At 49.9% G+C, this 17,064-nt stretch overlaps 1 protein-coding gene across 2 annotated transcripts in view; it reads left to right on the forward strand.

The window, feature by feature from the left end:
- ADD2 (adducin 2) overlaps window positions 1-14,525 on the forward strand; it is a 28,256-nt gene extending 13,731 nt beyond the window's left edge. The window contains exons 9-15 of one of the 2 annotated variants that reach the window (XM_026657159.1): window positions 1,201-1,458; window positions 2,765-2,884; window positions 3,645-3,734; window positions 5,059-5,224; window positions 5,600-5,728; window positions 7,648-7,650; window positions 14,212-14,525. In XM_026657159.1, the coding sequence (XP_026512944.1) occupies window positions 1,201-1,458; window positions 2,765-2,884; window positions 3,645-3,734; window positions 5,059-5,224; window positions 5,600-5,728; window positions 7,648-7,650; window positions 14,212-14,525 (1,080 nt within the window). The remainder of the gene's footprint in view (window positions 1-1,200; window positions 1,459-2,764; window positions 2,885-3,644; window positions 3,735-5,058; window positions 5,225-5,599; window positions 5,729-7,647; window positions 7,651-14,211) is intronic. The other variant, XM_024207761.2, reaches the window with a different exon arrangement.
- Window positions 14,526-17,064: the final 2,539 nt, after the last annotated feature.

The following is a 17,064-nucleotide window of genomic DNA, read 5'->3' on the forward strand; positions in this document are numbered from 1 at the left end:
GCTCACATCTCCAGTTGCAGTGTAGACGTAGCTTCAGTATCTCACAGGATGTGTCCCAGGCCAAACAAGCAGTTTGCTTTCCTGCTAAGGAATCTGCCTCGAAACATCAGGCATGCCAGCTGAACAGACTACAAATCCATTTCGGGACATCGTTAATGTGCTCTTCCTGCCTCTGGGGGAGCCAGTTTTCAGCAGTACATGCTGCTTATCTTGGGAGGGAAGAGGAAAAGATCTGGGATGTAGATACAGGGCCGGCTCCAGGCACCAGCCCACCAGGCTTGTGCTTGGGGCGGCACCTGGAGGGGGGCGGCGCGGCGCTCCGGCCGCCGGGGAGAGCGGGGCCACGGCCGGGCACCTGGAGGGGGGCGGGGCGGCCGGAGGCTTTTTTGCCTGGGGCGGCAAAAAAGCCAGAGCCGGCCCTGTGTAGATAGCCCGCATTTGACCATAGGGAGATGGGCAGATAGCAGAGCTGGCCAAAAATGCTTGAATGAAGAACTGTTTCAAAACAAAATGGCCTTTTTTCAAAACCATTAAATGTGACAATCTTAAATTTTATACTGGAGGTTGTTTGTTTGTTGCAACGCTTTTAAAATGTTCTCTTACCAGAAATGTTGTTGCAATCATCATCAAAACTTTCATTCACTGAAACCATTCCTAAAAACCAGGATTTGGGTAGACAAAAAATGTTAATAAAAATTTCTGTGGTTTTGCAAAAAGGAGAAAAAGAAGAATCAGATCAAACACTAGATCTGTTTTGAACCCCGTGGCATTTTTCTCTAACCTTTTCCCGCCATTTTTTGCCCAGTCCTAATAGCTAGAGCAGTGGTCCCCAAACGTTTTACCTCACGCCCCTCCCGGCCCCTGTCCGCACTCCCCCTCCTGGAGTCGGGGATGTGGCTCGGGGAGGGGACCCGGACATGGGGAAGGGGGCCGGGGCCACATCTGGGGCCAGCAGCCGGGACCCTGGGCATGCAGCCGGCAGGCGGGACCCCAGGAACGGGGCTGGCAGCTGGAGCTGGGTGCGGGGCCGGGAGTCAGGGTTGGGGCCAGGAACAGAGCTGGATGGCACTCCCTGCTGGGCCCCAGCCACGCCCCCCTGAACGTTCCTCCGCACCCACCTAAGGGGACGCGCCCCACAGTTTGGGGACCTCTGAGTTAGAGTTTTCCAAGTAAAGAAGCATTCTGTTTGTGTCCTTCCAGGGTTACCGAACAGGCTACACGTACCGGCACCCTTTTGTCCAGGAGAAAATCAAGCATAAAAGCGATGTGCTGATCCCTGCCACCGTTACAGCATTCGTCTTTGAGGAGGAGGTTGCTCCCATCGCCACCCTCCGACAGCATGCCCAGAAGCAGCAGAAGGAGAAGACCCGCTGGCTAAACACGCCCAACACCTACCTACGGGTGAACGTAGCTGAGGAGAATCAGAGAAGCGCGGGCAGCCAGCGGACTAAGACCACGGTAAGGGGGAATGAGCTCTGTGTTCTGGGTACAAGGCACTGTCATAAAAGAACCTGGCCAACTTCCTCCACAACAGCGGAGCGCAGCGGGTAAGGAGTTAAAAGGACCAATAGATGCTTGGAGCCGATCTAGACATTCTCATGATGTTTCTGGTTGGACTCGGTAGACCCCAAACGCGGCCTCTCCCAGAGTAACTGTGGCTCAGGCCAGAACCAGAGTAGGACAGCCTGTAAATCGTTACCTTCAGGTTTTGGGGGAAGGTTTTGGGGGGAAGGGGCAGTTTTGCATTCAAACCAGTTCACCCATCCCTGAAAACAACCCCTCGGGTTCCAGGCAGCAAAGCTGCTTTCCAGCAGCAACAGGTACCAACAGGCTATTAGCCACGAGGGTAAGGAATGGTGTCCCTAGACTCTGTCAGAGGGTGAAGATGGATGGCAGGAGAGAGATCATTTGATCGTTACCTGTTAGGTTCACTCCCTCTGGGGCACCTGGCATTGGCCACTGTCGGTAGACAGGATACTGGGCTAGATGGACCTTTGGTCTGACCCAGTACGGCCATTCTTATGTTCTTATGTTCATGGGGAGCCCTCGCAAAATTGGCGACTGGTCTGTATAAAAATGTTCGCCTTCCTCTTCTACTGGGAGATGCGCTAACCAGCTGGGGCTTCTACCAGAGTGGAGTCACCTGGGGCATAGACAGGAAGAGTGGGCCAGTGGTGAGGGTGCTAGCTTGGGGCTCTGGAGACACCCGGTCAGTCCCTTACTTTGCCACTGACTTCCTGTGTGACGTTGGGCGAGTCACTTAGCCTCAGTTCTCCATCTGTACAATGGGATAATAGCCCTGCCCTGCCTCACAGGAGCATGGAGGAGAAATACGTTAAAGGTGGTGAGATGCTATGGTGCTGGGGGCCCTACAAGTTCCTAAGCTAGATAGACATTTGGATAGGGATTTAACAATTGCTTACTAGACACAAGTCAAGGCAAAACCCTAAAGCTACGCACACCAGAATCCAGATCGATGGAATTGAACCCGAATGGGCTGAACCAAAACCTTGAATGTCAGGGAAGGGGGTGGGTTAGATCTGAATCCAAATTCAGATTCCTGAATTTTGCAGCTGGCCCCTCTCTCTATAAGGGACTTTACCCAGCTCTGAATGTCTACGAAGTTTGGAACATCCAAAATTCTGTGATGGGTCAGAAACTCATAGGCTGGGCCTATATGTCTCCTGGGTCTTAATGATACTGCAATTCCGGGCTTGATGTATTTTCTTTGCTCTTTCCCTACCCTATCATTGGTACGGGCCAGTGGATGAAGGCTGACGAGGTGGAAAAAGCCAGCAGCGGGACCCCGATCCGAATCGAAAACCCCAACCAATTTGTGCCTCTCTACACAGACCCACAGGAAGTGCTGGAAATGAGGAACAAGGTGTGGCCGCTCTCAGATGTCTCTCTTGTCACCCCATGCTCTATGGCAGGTCTTAGTTTCCAGGTGGCTGAGAATCAGTAGATTCCTTTGAGACTCCAGTGACCTGACTTTCCTGCAGCTGGTGGGGGAGCAGATGAGCCACTTCCTTTTTACATTTTCTCTTCATTTTACATCAGCAAGTTTAGTGCTGGTGGCGAGGTCCAGACTCGCCACTTTGAAGTCCTCTGATCACCACCAGAGCAGGTACCAGGGTAGTTCACCATATACCCCTTCCCCAGCGTTGCCTTGTAAACACGATTCAGCCCTGATCAGAATGAACCACCTCTAGGTTAGAGGGAAAGTCCCTCTGTGACCCATTCAGTGCCTGGCCTCCTGGCTGAGACGGAAGTTCCAAATAGTGCCAGTGTCATGCTAAACCTCCCTGTCCTGTAGGAACAGGGCTGAGACGTGCTGGCTTGTTTCACGTAGGCCAAGGACCGGGCATTGGATGGCATTCAGTCGCTACTGAGCTAAACTGGATTCAGATGGGCAGCCAAGGAGAGAGAGATTCTGGGCTTGACTCTCTACTTCCTTGCTCCTTGTGTCGTCGTTGATACTGGTGCAAAGAGCTTTTTACGCTCCCTTAGTCCACGTGTAAAAGTCTCTCCGAGGTGCAAATCAGTGGCAATTCAAGGCCCGCTCTATTACTGTGCCCCTAAGCCAGCTAGGCTAGACTTTTTTTTCAGCTCTTTTTATTTATTGGCTGATTTTTCACCCACAGATTCGGGAGCAAAACCGCCAGGATGTGAAATCGGCAGGACCCCAGTCCCAGCTCTTAGCCAGCGTGATAGCAGAGAAGAGCAGGAGTCCGGTACTCTAATTAATGAAGGGGCTAGCTTCACGGGGAATGTTATAGTGCAGTAAACATCCCTGCTGTCCTGCAGCTCTGCCGAACGAGGCAGCAGCCGTGTGTGGGTTAAGGGTGAATAGAATCATAGAATCACAGAAGATTAGGGTTGGAAGGGACCTCAGGAGGTCATCTAGTCCAACCCCCTGCTCAAAGCAGGACCAACACCCACTAAATCATCCCAGCCAGGGCTTTGTCAAGCTGGCCTTAAAAACCTCTAAGGATGGAGATTCCACCACCTCCCTAGGGAACCCATTCCAGTGCTTCACCACCCTCCTAGTGAAATAGTGTTTCCTAATATCCAACCTAGACCTCTCCCATTGCAACTTGAGACCATTGCTCCTTGTTCTGTCATCGGCCACCACTGAGAACAGCCAAGCTCCATCCTCTTTGGAACCCTCTTTCAGGTAGTTGAAAGCAGCTATCAAATCTCCCCTCACTCTTCTCTTCTGCAGACTAAATAATCCCAGTTCCCTCAGCCTCTCCACATAAGTCATGTGCCCCACCCCTCTAATCATTTTTGTTGCCCTCTGCTGGACTCTCTCCAATTTGTCCACATCCCTTCTGTAGTGGGGGGACCAAAACTGGACACAATACTCCAGGTGTGGCCTCACCAGTGCCGAATAGAGGGGAATAATCACTTCCCTCAATCTGCTGGCAATGCTCCTACTAATACATCCCAATATGCCGTTGGCCTTCTTGGCAACGAGGACACACTCCTGACTCAGATCCAGCTTCTCGTTCACTGTAATCCCCAGGTCCTTCTCTGCAGAATAAGCACGCGGGCTCTAGCTGTGGAGCTCAGATCAGGGGAATCCTGATGGTGATGTGTTGGTGTTGAAGTGGGGGGCCTCTCTCCCTGCTCAGAGTTGGAGTGGAGCTGCCCCCACCCCGTTAAAACTACACTGTGCCCCAACTCCATGGATGGCAGTATCAAATGGAGACACAGAGTAATGGATCCACTAGCCCCACTCCCCATAGCAGCCCCCTAAGATATTTCTCCCACCCTGGAGCTGAGTTCATGCCACACAGGGCTTGTGTGCCTTCCCCATAACCCGCTCCCTTTGTGCATGGTGGAATCGCACCAGTTCTGCTGCACACGGGGCTTTGCTCCCTGCAGATCAAGATCGGCGTTGGTGAGAACAAACACTTAAACCATGGGTTGGGCTCCTAGAATACTGAGCCTCAGGTCCATGACATAAGAGGATCGCTAGCCCACAAAACCCACTAAACCTTATCCCCAGCCCTCATGCTGATGGCGCAATGTCATGTCTGCGGTTGGTTTCAGTCCGCGGAGAGTAACCTGGCTTCCAAAGCAGACACGGAGACAAAAGAAGAATCCCAGGAGGAGATACCGACTGAGCCAGAGACCCCCAACCCGTTCAGCCAGCTAACCGACCAAGAGCTGGAGGAGTACAAGAAAGAGGTGGAAAGAAAGAAACTGGGATTAGACGGTAAATAACCGGAGGGAGCGGCCATGGCTTTGTTCGGTCACGTAAAGTGTGTGTGTGTTGCGGGGGGTTAACTAGGGCACTGGCCAGGGAATCCAGGTTCTTGTCCTTGCTCTGCCTGGTTCAGAGCAGAGTCTTTCCCCCCAGATCACTGTGAATCGAGCAGAGCAGGGACTTCATCTGGCTCTCCCACATCCCTGTGTATGTACAGCGCTCCCAGAAAAACCTCCCTATGGAAACCGATACGTCTTCAAAACATTTGAGCTTGGAGGAAATACGTTCCAATTAGCCATACCCAGAAGACAGGCGGGGAGTGTGTCTTTTGGGATCCCGCCCCCCATCTTTTACATAGCACTTGGATGTCTTCTCTGCTCCTAGGTGAAAGAGACGCGAGCGTGGAGGAATCTCAGGCTTCTCCTGTGAAGTCTCCCTGCGCTTCCCCACAGCGAAGCACCACAAAGTCTCCACCAAAGAGCCCACCCGTGTCCCCCGTGAAGTCCTCAGACGGTAAGCTGAGCCTGCGTGCCAGGCAGTGGTTATGCTGCATGGCGGGAATTGGAGCATTTGGGGTACTGCCTAGGGTGGATGCAGCAGTGTTCCTGCAGTTGCATCCTGAGATAAACCTGAGCCCTGTCACATGGGCAGCAAGGCATGGGCATACTGTAGGCTTGGAGGGGCATCTTCCACCAGTGGAAAGATAATCCAGTTCTCCTTTTCTTTGTTAAAAGGAGGGTGGGTTATTATGGCCATAAATTCTGCGCCACCTTTGTCCCAACAAATCACACAGGAGGCCTTTGGAACGAAGATGTCTATTTCTTTATTATTTGCACCGCAGGAGTGCCCAAAGCCCTCCCCCGGAATAAGCTCTCCATTGTGTTAGGCGCTGTACAAACCCATGGAAAGACACAGCCCCTGCCCCAAAGAGTTGGCAATGTAACTTGAAACGAGGCGCAACCAGTGAGCATAACAATACATGTAGTAAGAAACTGCTGGCTATGGACCTGATCCAAACCCCATTGAAATCAATGGGAGTCTTTCTACTAATTTCAGTGGGCTTTGGGTCAGTCAAATGTGTGTGAGTTAGTCCTAAGGGTTCCAGAACATTATATATATATATATATATATATATATATATATGGTATTATGTCGCCTCTGCTCTTACATTGAAATCCAAAGCAGGAGATAGATAGATAGATCTATATCTATATCGAGAGAGAGAGAGAGAGATTTATATCTATCTCTCTCCTGCCTTGGATTTCAATGTAAGAGGCGATATAATACCATCAGAGGGTATCAGATAGCTAAAATGAAAACACGTCAGCGTTGTGTTAATCAGTAGCTGGGCATAATGCGGGGGGAGAAATGATGTGAGTTATTAGCATGCTCCTCAGATCAGATGCATAGCTCACTGGAGACAATGAAGGTATCTGGCTGCCCTAGGCAAAGACGTGAACTGGTCCATGAAGGTCAATGTGGTGGTGTTACTCTTTTATTGTTCTCATTGTGTCACATTGTATCTCATTGTGTTGGTGTATGTCTGTCCCCACAATTTCTTCCTTTCTCTTTCCATGTGTTGCTTTCTCCAAAGGACTTACCTCTGATTCTGAATACTTGTCACTGTAGTAAGTATAGAGAGGCTGTTTTCTAAGCTCGCATACCATCACCTTGCGGGAGGTGGGATGCTTCTCACAGGGGAGATAGAGGGTGGGTGGGGAAACCTTCCAATATGTTCACAGCAGGGATGCAGCTCCATGGAAAAGCTTCCAAATGTGCTAGCTTTCAGTTCGCCAAGTATCAGTCTTTCGTTATATGGGAGACCAATAGGCACCAGTTTTCAAATGTTGGGCACCTTAATAGAACCTGCACGTTCTGCATTTGGCTGTTCCGATCAGCACTTAGGCTCAGAGGCAGGGTGGCCTATTGGACGGAGCACCAGCCCGGCACTTAGAAGATGTGGGTTCTATTCCTGGCTCAGCCCCTAGCCTGTTGGGTGACCTAGGGCAAATCACTTCCCCACTCTATGCCTCAGTTTCCCCCTTTGTAAAATGGGGATAATGCTACTGACCTGCTTTGTAAAGCACTTTGAGATCTACTGTGGGAAAGTATTACATGAGAGCAAAGCATTATTATTATTATCATCATAAATTCTATCTGTCGTTTCTCTAGAAACCCTCACCATTGTATGTAAGCACTGATACTTGAAAGTTTCCACTTTACCTGCCTGTGTGCTGATTTGACCATCCAACTGTGTAATTTAGACCTCTATTAAGATGCCGATGCCTCTCACTTCGGAGGGATTTTTAAGAAAGGCTCCTTTCTTATAGGCTGTTTCAGAAGAGTTGCTCTGACTTTTTCCTTGCTCAAGATTTTGAGAAGGATTTGTTTTTATGCCCCATTTTTATCTCCTGTCTCTCTTCCGCCCAAAGATAGTCCTGAACATTGTAAAAAGAAGCCAGCTGTAGCCTCAGGTCTTTGTAGAAGGAATCTCCCACCCTCAAAAGCACCGCACCAAGATCACAAAATCTGCTTAATGGACAAAATTCTGCCCAGGAGGGCTTGACAGTTTTCTTCTCGCCCTGTTCACAGAACTTTCGCTGAGCTCAGTGGGTAGCGTGAGCAGACAGCAAGTGTGAAAAATCAGGATGGGGGTGAGGGGTAATAGGCACCTATGTAAGACAAAGCCTCAAATATCAGGACTGTCCCTATAAAATCGGGACATCTGGTCACCCTATCAGTGGGGGATCTGTGTATGGGGGAGGAATGGAATATAGGATTCAAGATCTGCCGGGCAGATCTGAGACCAGAGCTTTGTCCTAGCTTACTGATTTCAAAACACCAGCGGTATGAGTTCAAATGGCCAGCATCAAAACTGGCCAGCAAAGCTATTTACGCTTGCTATAAACAGCTTTTCTTGCAGTTCTTCTGTCTTTTCCCCATTGCTTCCCATTGTGCACATCACTTTCCGCTGTTGCATACACAATTTGTGCCTTTAGTGTCCTAAAAGACAGCATGGGAAAAGGAAAGCTCTAAAATTTGATGAGGTTTCTGATGGTAAGTCATTACTGGGCTCGGGGCGGTAAAATGAAAAAAAAAATCAATGTTATAGATACTTGTAGGAATCGTTTCACCTAGCAGCTCCCTCTCTGCCACGCAGGAGACCAAAGTCTGGGCAGGTTTCAAGCCCCTACGCCATGTACATTTAAGGATATTACAGAGCGCAGGGTCTGGGGGTGATGCAGTGTTGCATTCCTCATGCCACCTAATGTGAGAGCGTCTTACAGAGGCAAAGATTTTTTTCAGAATTTTTTTTTACTCTTTTTTCCCACTACCAAAACAATTTGACGAAACTGACATCTCGGGAGGTGGGGCGGGGGTGGCAAATCTGGATTTTGGGGGGGGGGGGGGGGGGGGGAAGGGGGCAGAAAGCTGGAGCTGAAAAATTTCACCCAGCTCTATTGAATACACAGCCTGTCTGAGAGCTGAAGCTACTTTCTTTCTTCAGTCCTAGCCGGCTTATTACGCCTTTGCATTATTTCTTTATTTGAAAATGTGTGGCTGAATTCTTACTCTAGTACTTTCTCAGGACTTGGCACTGTGCTTCTCTCGCCAAAGTACTTCTCACGCCAGCCACTGACTGACATACCTTTGCGTAGTGACGGGTGTTACTGTTTTAAGTAGGCAAAAATCTAATGGCTTGGTGTAGTCAAAATTACAGATGGACTCTGGTCTGCTTCAGGTTTTGGATTTTTCTCGGCGCTGACCAATCTCCCGTGATGAGAGGGACGGAAGTAAGGGCTTGTCTACGCAGTGTGACAGACCCAGACCAGTGGGGTACAGGAGTCTGGTAGAGGGCAAATATACTGGTCACTGGATGAGTAGTTTTCTGTTCCCTGAGTGACCAGAGCAGGGGCTGCACTAGAGTAATCAGGAACCTGCTAGAACCAGTTAAGGCAGGCAGGCTAATTAGGACACCTGGAGCCAATTAAGAAGAAGCTGCTAGAATCAATTAAGGCAGGCTAATCAGGGCACCTGGGTTTTAAAAGGAGCTCACTTCAATTTGTGGTGCGAGTGTGAGGAGCTGGGAGCAAGAGGCGCAAGGAGCTGAGAGTGAGAGGGTGTACTGCTGGAGGAATGAGGAGCACAACCATTATCAGACACCAGGAGGAAGGTCCTGTGGTGAGAATAAGGAAGGTGTTTGGAGGAGGCCATGGTGAAGTAGCCCAGGGAGTTGTAGCTGTCATGCAGCTGTTACAGGAGGCACTATAGACAGCTGCAGTCCACAGGGCCCTGGGCTGGAACCCGAAGTAGAGGGCGGGCCCGGGTTCCCCCCAAACCTCCCAATTGACCTGGACTGTGGGTTCTTCCAGAGGGGAAGGTCTCTGGGCTGTTCCCCAACCCACATGGTGAATCTCTGAGGCAAGAAAATCCGCCAATAAGCGCAGGACCCACCAAGATAGAGGAGGAACTTTGTCACAGCAGGTATGAATGTAGAGTGCGCTAGCCTGTGGCACACTAAGTCATGACGTGGACTTGACTACCGCGCACTAAAAGTTCGGTGGTGCGCTTTGAGGAACGTCAAAGTGCACTCCGGAACTTGGCATGCATGGTAGTTGGGTCCGCGTGGTGACTTAGTCCACAGCAGGCTAGTGCACTGTACATTCAGGTGACCCTGGCTTGCCGTGTACTAAGGATATGTCTACACCTTAACCTGGGAGTTTGAGGAGACATACTCACCTCACCTCTCATCAAGCTAACACAGCGGCATGAGTGGAGGAGCGTCCTGGTGTCTTGGACGGCATTGGGGGCTGTGGAAGACCGTACTAGTGACTGGGACGTGGGCAGTCTGGCCTGGTAGGCAGCACAATGTTCAGGAACCAAAGATCAATGGACAAGTCCAAAGTCAGGAGCCCGGTGTCAGAGCCGAAAGTCAGACAGGAAACAGGAGGTAAAACCACGGATCAGGGCCTAGGGTTGGAGCCAGAGCAGTCAGAAACCAGAGCAACCGGGTTCAGGGACTGGAATGAGACCAAGCGCAGGAGCCGGGAACAGAGCAGGATCAAAGTCAGGAACCGAGGACGAGGCCAGGAGCCAAGTAGCGGACAGCAGGGTCTGTAGCAGCAGCAAGCCAGGATCCACCTTCTTGCACAGACCACTTCCTGTGTCTCTTTTTGGCTTCAGTAGCATACCCAGTCCAATCAGGGACTCCAGAGCATCTCCAGTCAGGTCCCTCTGGCTGGTGCACTTAGTGGAGTGTTACATCTTTGGGCTCCCAATTCCTCAGTCCCGGCTAGAGTTGTCAGGTGGTGGTGTGGATGCGGCACTGGCTGAGAGCCCACAGGTTCAAGATCCCAGGATCCTCACAGACAGATACGTACTCAGGGTGCCTCGTTGCAGCTGCAGTCTATTTTTAGCGCACGGGCTTGCTCAGAGATAGCACGGGTATGTCTCTTTGAGGATCCACTCCCCAGCTTGAAGGGTAGATGTACCCTGGGTCTCTGCGTAGAGAAGCACTAATGTTTTTTAAACTGTATTGCGTCTTGAGGGTCACCATCATTCTCACTGAGTTGCACTTAGTCACAGGAACAACCCCAGCAGAGACGGGCGCTACGCATTGAGTAAGTACCGCTCTGTGCTCGCCAGAATCGGGCTCTAAGTCAAGGAGCACTGGGTGGAGGTGCAGGCAGGCTAGGAGTCAAGCAAAGAGCCAGGCCTTACAAATGAGGGCAGCCAAGATTGGGGGTTGACTGCCTGATTCCAAATGTTCTCTGCACTGCAGGCTCTGAAAAGAAAGCTTCCTCCTCCGTGCCATTTCCTTTCTATCCCAAATCCTTATGGAATCATGGCGGGGATGCCTGCACAAAATGTATTCACTGTCTGAATTAACAAGGTTAATGTGTCCTTACAGCCAGCCTCTGGGAGGGTTGGAGGGGGGAGATCCAGCTTTCACCATACCACATATTATCCATATTTTGATGCTAGCTCTATCCCAGTGCTAGCTCTAAAACCAGCAGCTCGGCAAACACCAAAGCAGTCGTATCACTTTTTTAAACGTGGCCCATATTTGCCTACAGCAGTGGTTCCCAGACTTTAACAACCCGTGAACCCCTTTCACCAAAATGTGAAATCTCATGAACCCCCTCCTAAAAATGAATATTTCCAGGGATTTAAGTTTAAATCTCCTCAGTGTGATGCTAACATTCACTCACCTCTCACTGAAGCAAAACAGCACTCCAGAGAAAATGACTTAGTATCGAATTACTGAGGCACCTGAACGCTGCTACAGTGACTACTACCTGGTTCCAGCTGGTTTGGCGCGCAAACACTTTTTCTTCCACCACCAGGGCCATCCCTAGGAGGGTGCCCCGTGAGGGACAAATTAGCCTGGACCACCCCCCACGTACAGCGTAGCCCCTGCTCACTCTGCCCCTCATGCCACCCAACTTCCCATCTGCCAAAGACAGGGGTCCAAGCTGCCACCTGCGTGCCTGGGGTCCCAGCTGCCGCCCTGCCCACGATGGGGCTCAGGCTGCTGGCCCCTGCTGGCCGGGGTCTGGGCTGCCGGCTCTGCACTCCGTGGGGCTTGGGCTGCTGGCCCTCGCTGACTGCTGGGGCTCGGGCTGCTGGCCCCAACTGCCCGGCCCCGCGCTGCATGGGGCTCGGGCTGCCGGCGCCTCCGCTGACCGGGACTCGGGCTGCTGGCCCCGCGCTGACTGGGGCTCGGCTGCCCACTCAGGGCTCCACAGTCTGCTCTGCAATTGGGTCACACCTGCTGCCTCCCATGCCCGGGGTCCTCTGGCCGCCATTAAGGAAATTTTTCTGGCGAAACCCCTGTAACATTGTGCGAACCCCCAGGGGTTTGCGAACCCCAGTTTGGGAACCACTGGCCTACGGGGAAGGGGTGAAAGGTAATTTGTTGGCAAAACAGCCAGGGAGCAATATATTCATGATGAATATGTACAAAGGGAACAGCTGCTCCACTACGTATATTGCGTGGGCTTTACACAAGCTGTGACAAGTATCAGCCAAGAGTGCGGTCTAGCAATTAGAGCAGGGGATCCATGGGTTCTATTCCTCACTCTGCTTCTTACTTACTGCGTGACCTTGGGCAAGTTGCCTAAATGATCCATGATTCAGTTTCCCCATCTGTAAAATGGAGATCATACCGCATGCCTCACAAGGGTGTTGGGTGGCTCAGCACCTCTTTGTAAAGCCCTTTGGGATCCTTAGTTGAAAGGTGCTATGGAAGTCTGGTGTGTTAGTTATAATTATCTTAGTAAATCCAATAAAGAAATCTACGGGACAAGGGAAAAAAAGAGAGAGGGAGAGGAGAAGGAAGAGGAAAAGAGGCATGCATGCAATTGTTTAATTGCTTCTTCCCAGAACACAGCTTCCTGCGTTCATTGTCAAAGAGGATCATTCATTAACACTAGTTGCAAAAGAAGCCCTTTGCAAAACACCACACTCCTGTCTGTGTTTGTGGGTTCAGAGGGAAAAACAGCATGAGTGAGCAAATGGAAAATCCAAGTGCCTAGGTACCCTTAGCACTGTTTAAAAGTACTGGTCACTTAGCAGACAGGCTTCCAGGAGTTCTGACCATCCTTGGCCAATCTGCTCCTGTTGGGCACCATGTTTGCTTAGCAATAACCCCTTCTTCTCTGGAGTTCCATAGACGGAATTTGCAACCTCTTTTTCCCAGGGACGAAGTTGAGAGACTTCTGGTTTTAAACCTAGGCCAGATTTACGCGTAAGCCTGGTCTACACTGGGGGGGCGGAAATCGATCTAAGATACGCAACTTCAGCTACGAGAATAGCGTAGCTGAAGTCGACGTATCTTAGATCGACTTACTTCGCGTCCTCGCGGCGCGGGATCGACGGCTGCCGCTCCTCCGTCAACTCTGCTTCTGCTCTCACCCTGGTGGAGTTCCGGAGTCGACGGGAGCGCGTTCGGGGATCAATATATTGCGTCTAGACAAGACGCGATACATCGATCCCTGATAGATCGATCACTACCCGCCGATCTGGTGGGTAGTGTAGACATACCCATAGACTGACCTAGTTACCTTGCTCAGGGGCTCTGAACAATTTTGCACCTGGAACACTGTAATTAGATTGACCTCACCCTGGTGTAAACATGGCTAGGTTGACGGAAGGATTCTTCCGTCAGCCTCTCAGAAAGAGAACCTCTTCCACTGCTGTTGGAAGTGTCTACACCACGGTGCTACAGTGGCATAGCTTCAGCAGCATCGCTCTGCCACTGCAGCGGTTACCGTGTAGACATACCTTTAGTTTCGACTTCTAGCTCTGCCTGCATTCAATGAGGAAAAATGAAACCGAGGAGGCAACGTGAAGCACAAGCTCTTTCCCCGGGTCCAGGAGATGTGGGTCAGAGGATCCTTCCCGGCCATATTGTCTCAACCCATCAGTGTCCCATTTTCTCCCCATCACAGCAAGACTGCTCTGGCTTTTGTTGAAATCAAGGGCCAAATTCCCATTCAGTGGGAGCATGATAAGGTCTAGTCCATGTAAATACCATAGGCCTGATTCCCCACTGCCCTGCACCTCCTGTGCAAAGTGGATGAAACACACCACCAACTTCAGATCACGCCCACTTTGCAGAGATGTATAGATCCTCAAGGTGCACGGCACAGGAGAGCCAGACCCAATGGACTTACAATGGTGTCAGAGAGAAGGGAATCAGACCACGACAATGTCCTTGCCCCTTGGGCCAAATTCTGCTTCTATTTAAACTAGTGTCAAGCTAGAATTTCCTCATTGAAGTCACTGGTGGAATGATTATAGTAAGACCACAGGGCTAGCTCTAGGCAAGCTGGAAAATGCCCACTCCTTATTAGCCTGCAATCTCCCAGTCAAAACCACTTCGCAAAGCCAGGCGATCCGGCCCTGTAGCCACACAAAGTAGCAGCCCTTCTAGTGAGATTGGGGACCCTGCCTCCATAAATCCTCATGCCTTGTGTCTTTCTTTTGTGAAGGTGCTAAGACGGACACCAGCCAAGCCCTTGCCGATCCCACTGCTGCTGGAGAGGAGGCGCAGCCGGCAGCGGTGGTCGTGAACGGGAAAGATGACGACCAAACTGCAGAAGACACCCTAAGCAAAGGAATGAGCCAGATGACCACAACCACAGATGCTGACCCAGATGCCCCTAAGGACAAAACCGAGTCAATTACTAGTGGGCCTGTGTCCCCAGAAGGCTCGCCATCCAAATCTCCCTCCAAGAAGAAGAAGAAATTCCGGACCCCATCCTTCCTGAAAAAGGGCAAAAAGAAGGAGAAGGCTGAATCTTGATTCCTCTCCAGGCCTTCTCCTCCTGCTGCTTCCTTCCTTCTCCCCCACCCACCAAGGTCACCAGAACAGTAGAGGAAGCTGATAGCCAATAGCTGCCTCTCCTAGAATGGTTTGTGCTGAGATAGAACCAGAGGTTGAGGGTCCTGGAATGACTCCTGTGTAATACGTGTGGCTGAGACAACATCTAGACTTTGGGGGAAATGAGGCAAATTTTCTGGGTACTCATGGCGCGAGACGTATCATTCCCTGTTAAACCGGTTTTTGAAGAAGTAAGCGAGCTTAGGAATGATTGTGGTCCTTATTTTCTGCTCAAGGGAGCTAGTCACTAATTTCACAAGCTGTAAAACTGGTTCTCTGTACCAGTTCCTCCTCGTCACAGCACTAATGCTCCAAACCATTTATCTCCTGTGGGCTGAGGTTTTTCCACATGCTGCTACCTTTACAGCCATGTGGCCACCTTTTAGAAATAATTTGGTGCAAGAAAAGACCCTCGTGAAACAGGAGGGGACATTGACAATGATTGATTCCCTTTTTCCAGTTCTGCAGTGGAATCCTGGCTAATTACAGTGTTGCAATTCGCTGTATAATCTCAAATGGAGACGATCCAATTTTATCAAAACCCAAAGGTGAAGGATTGCTGTCCTAGAAGGAAGGGTCAGGCTGTGGACCCATGACCTTTTGCTTCCTGGGTGACTACCTTACACCTAGGTCAACAAGCCATTTTCAAGTTCCTTTCTAGCCAGAATGGTGACACCAAGTTATCTAACGATCCATTTGCTGCAGTAGTGAAGCCTCTTGGAAATGACTCTTATGTCTCAGTCGGTGGGGATGTACACAAATCCCTCCCTCACAATAACACACAAGATAACGTGTCCCACTATAAATATAGTGGTAAGAGCGGGGAAGGAAAAAAGCCTCCGGGAACTCTCTATGTTAAGTTTAAGAAGCAAGAAAATTTCAGTCACTAAGTGCTATTTTGTTAGTTTGGAATAAATGCACGCTGACGATATCACTCCTGTAATAATCACTCCAGAATGAAAAGCCTATAGAAAATGCGACTTCACCCCCACTTGCTGCGCTACTAATTAATTACACTTAGATGAGGCTGTGATGCAGATATGAGACCTGTTAGCACTTTTCATTGCATTCGGCATCCACTGGCTCAGCACATGCCATTCTGGACTGGCAGTGAAGAGGGGTTGTGAGTGCATTCCCTCTTCCCCACCCGCACCCTCCCACCAACCCCGCCTCCAGAGTGAAAATGAAACACGAGTTCACACCTGTGACATGTTATTGCCAACTGGCTTAACCTGCCCCCCCCCCATCTCTAACCTTCACCCCCTCTTCAAAATAAGACAAAGTTACCAACAGATAAGGATTATTACAATTTACAATCAGAGAATCATAGAAATATAGGGTTAGAAGGGTCATTGAGAGACCATCTGATTCATCCCCCCATGCTAAGGTAAGATTAAGTAAACCTAGACCATCCCTGACAGGTATTTGTCCAGCCTGTTCTTAGAATCCTCCAATGATGTAGATTCCACAACCTCCCTCGGTAACCTGTTCCAGTGCTTAACCATCCGGATAGTTAGAAAGGTTGAGCTAACATCTAACCTATCATGCCGCAGTTAAAGGAGATAAACAGGCCAATGTTCCTCTGTCAGTTTGAGGACTCTGGCATTAAAGGTGCTAACCAAATGAGATCTTGATCTTGCCCCATTGAAACAGGATTTCCATTGGCTTAAATGGGAGCTGGATCAGACCCCGAAGGCTTAAGGTCACTGTTCTCAAACAATGGGCTATTGTTAGTCCGCAGAATGGCACTTGGAGAACCACGTAAGGGAGTGGGGTGGGGGTGTGTGTGTTGAGAAACTGGGAAAGAGGTGGTCCATGGAGAAATCTTTCTCTGTCATCAGGTCCACAGAATGGAAGGCTTGAGAACAACTAACGTAGAAGGATATTGTAGTCTGTATACTGACGCAGTGTTCTGGGTCAGGCTCATCGCTAACGTCTACCAGTAGTTCTATAAGATCAGGAAGCGAGGCCTCTTTCTGTAGTGGCCTGGACTTGAAACCGTGACGCTGAACGCCAATGAAGTTTGGATTTGGATGTGATTCCGGATCCATAATTTGTGAGCCGGATCCATCTCTGCCTGTATGAAGCAAACTGGTTGGAAAAATTCTGATAAAAAAGCAACAACTTTCATTGTGGGGTTTTTTTTTTTTTATTTTTTTTTTATGTTCCAACCCTGTGGTTTTCAGAGTCTCATTGGTGCTGGAATGAGGCTGTGGGGTCTAGTGGTTAAAGCACATGACTGCATCTTAGGAGACCAGGGTTCTATTCTCAGCTCTGGCCTGGTGGTTGACCTTGGGTTAGTCTCTGCACCTCAGTTTCCCCTATGTGCTTTGAGCTCTGCTGTTGAAAAGTGCTATATGTGAACGCTAGGTATGGTTATTTATTATTCCCCTTCACAATAACAGAATCTGTTCAGGCAAAATGTCCTTGAAATAATCTTTTTTTAATAAGGCTGTTGTGG

Source organism: Terrapene carolina, unplaced genomic scaffold, assembly GCF_002925995.2.
Source record: "Terrapene carolina triunguis isolate 2854851 unplaced genomic scaffold, T_m_triunguis-2.0 Scaffold53, whole genome shotgun sequence".
NCBI lineage: Eukaryota > Metazoa > Chordata > Testudines > Emydidae > Terrapene > Terrapene triunguis.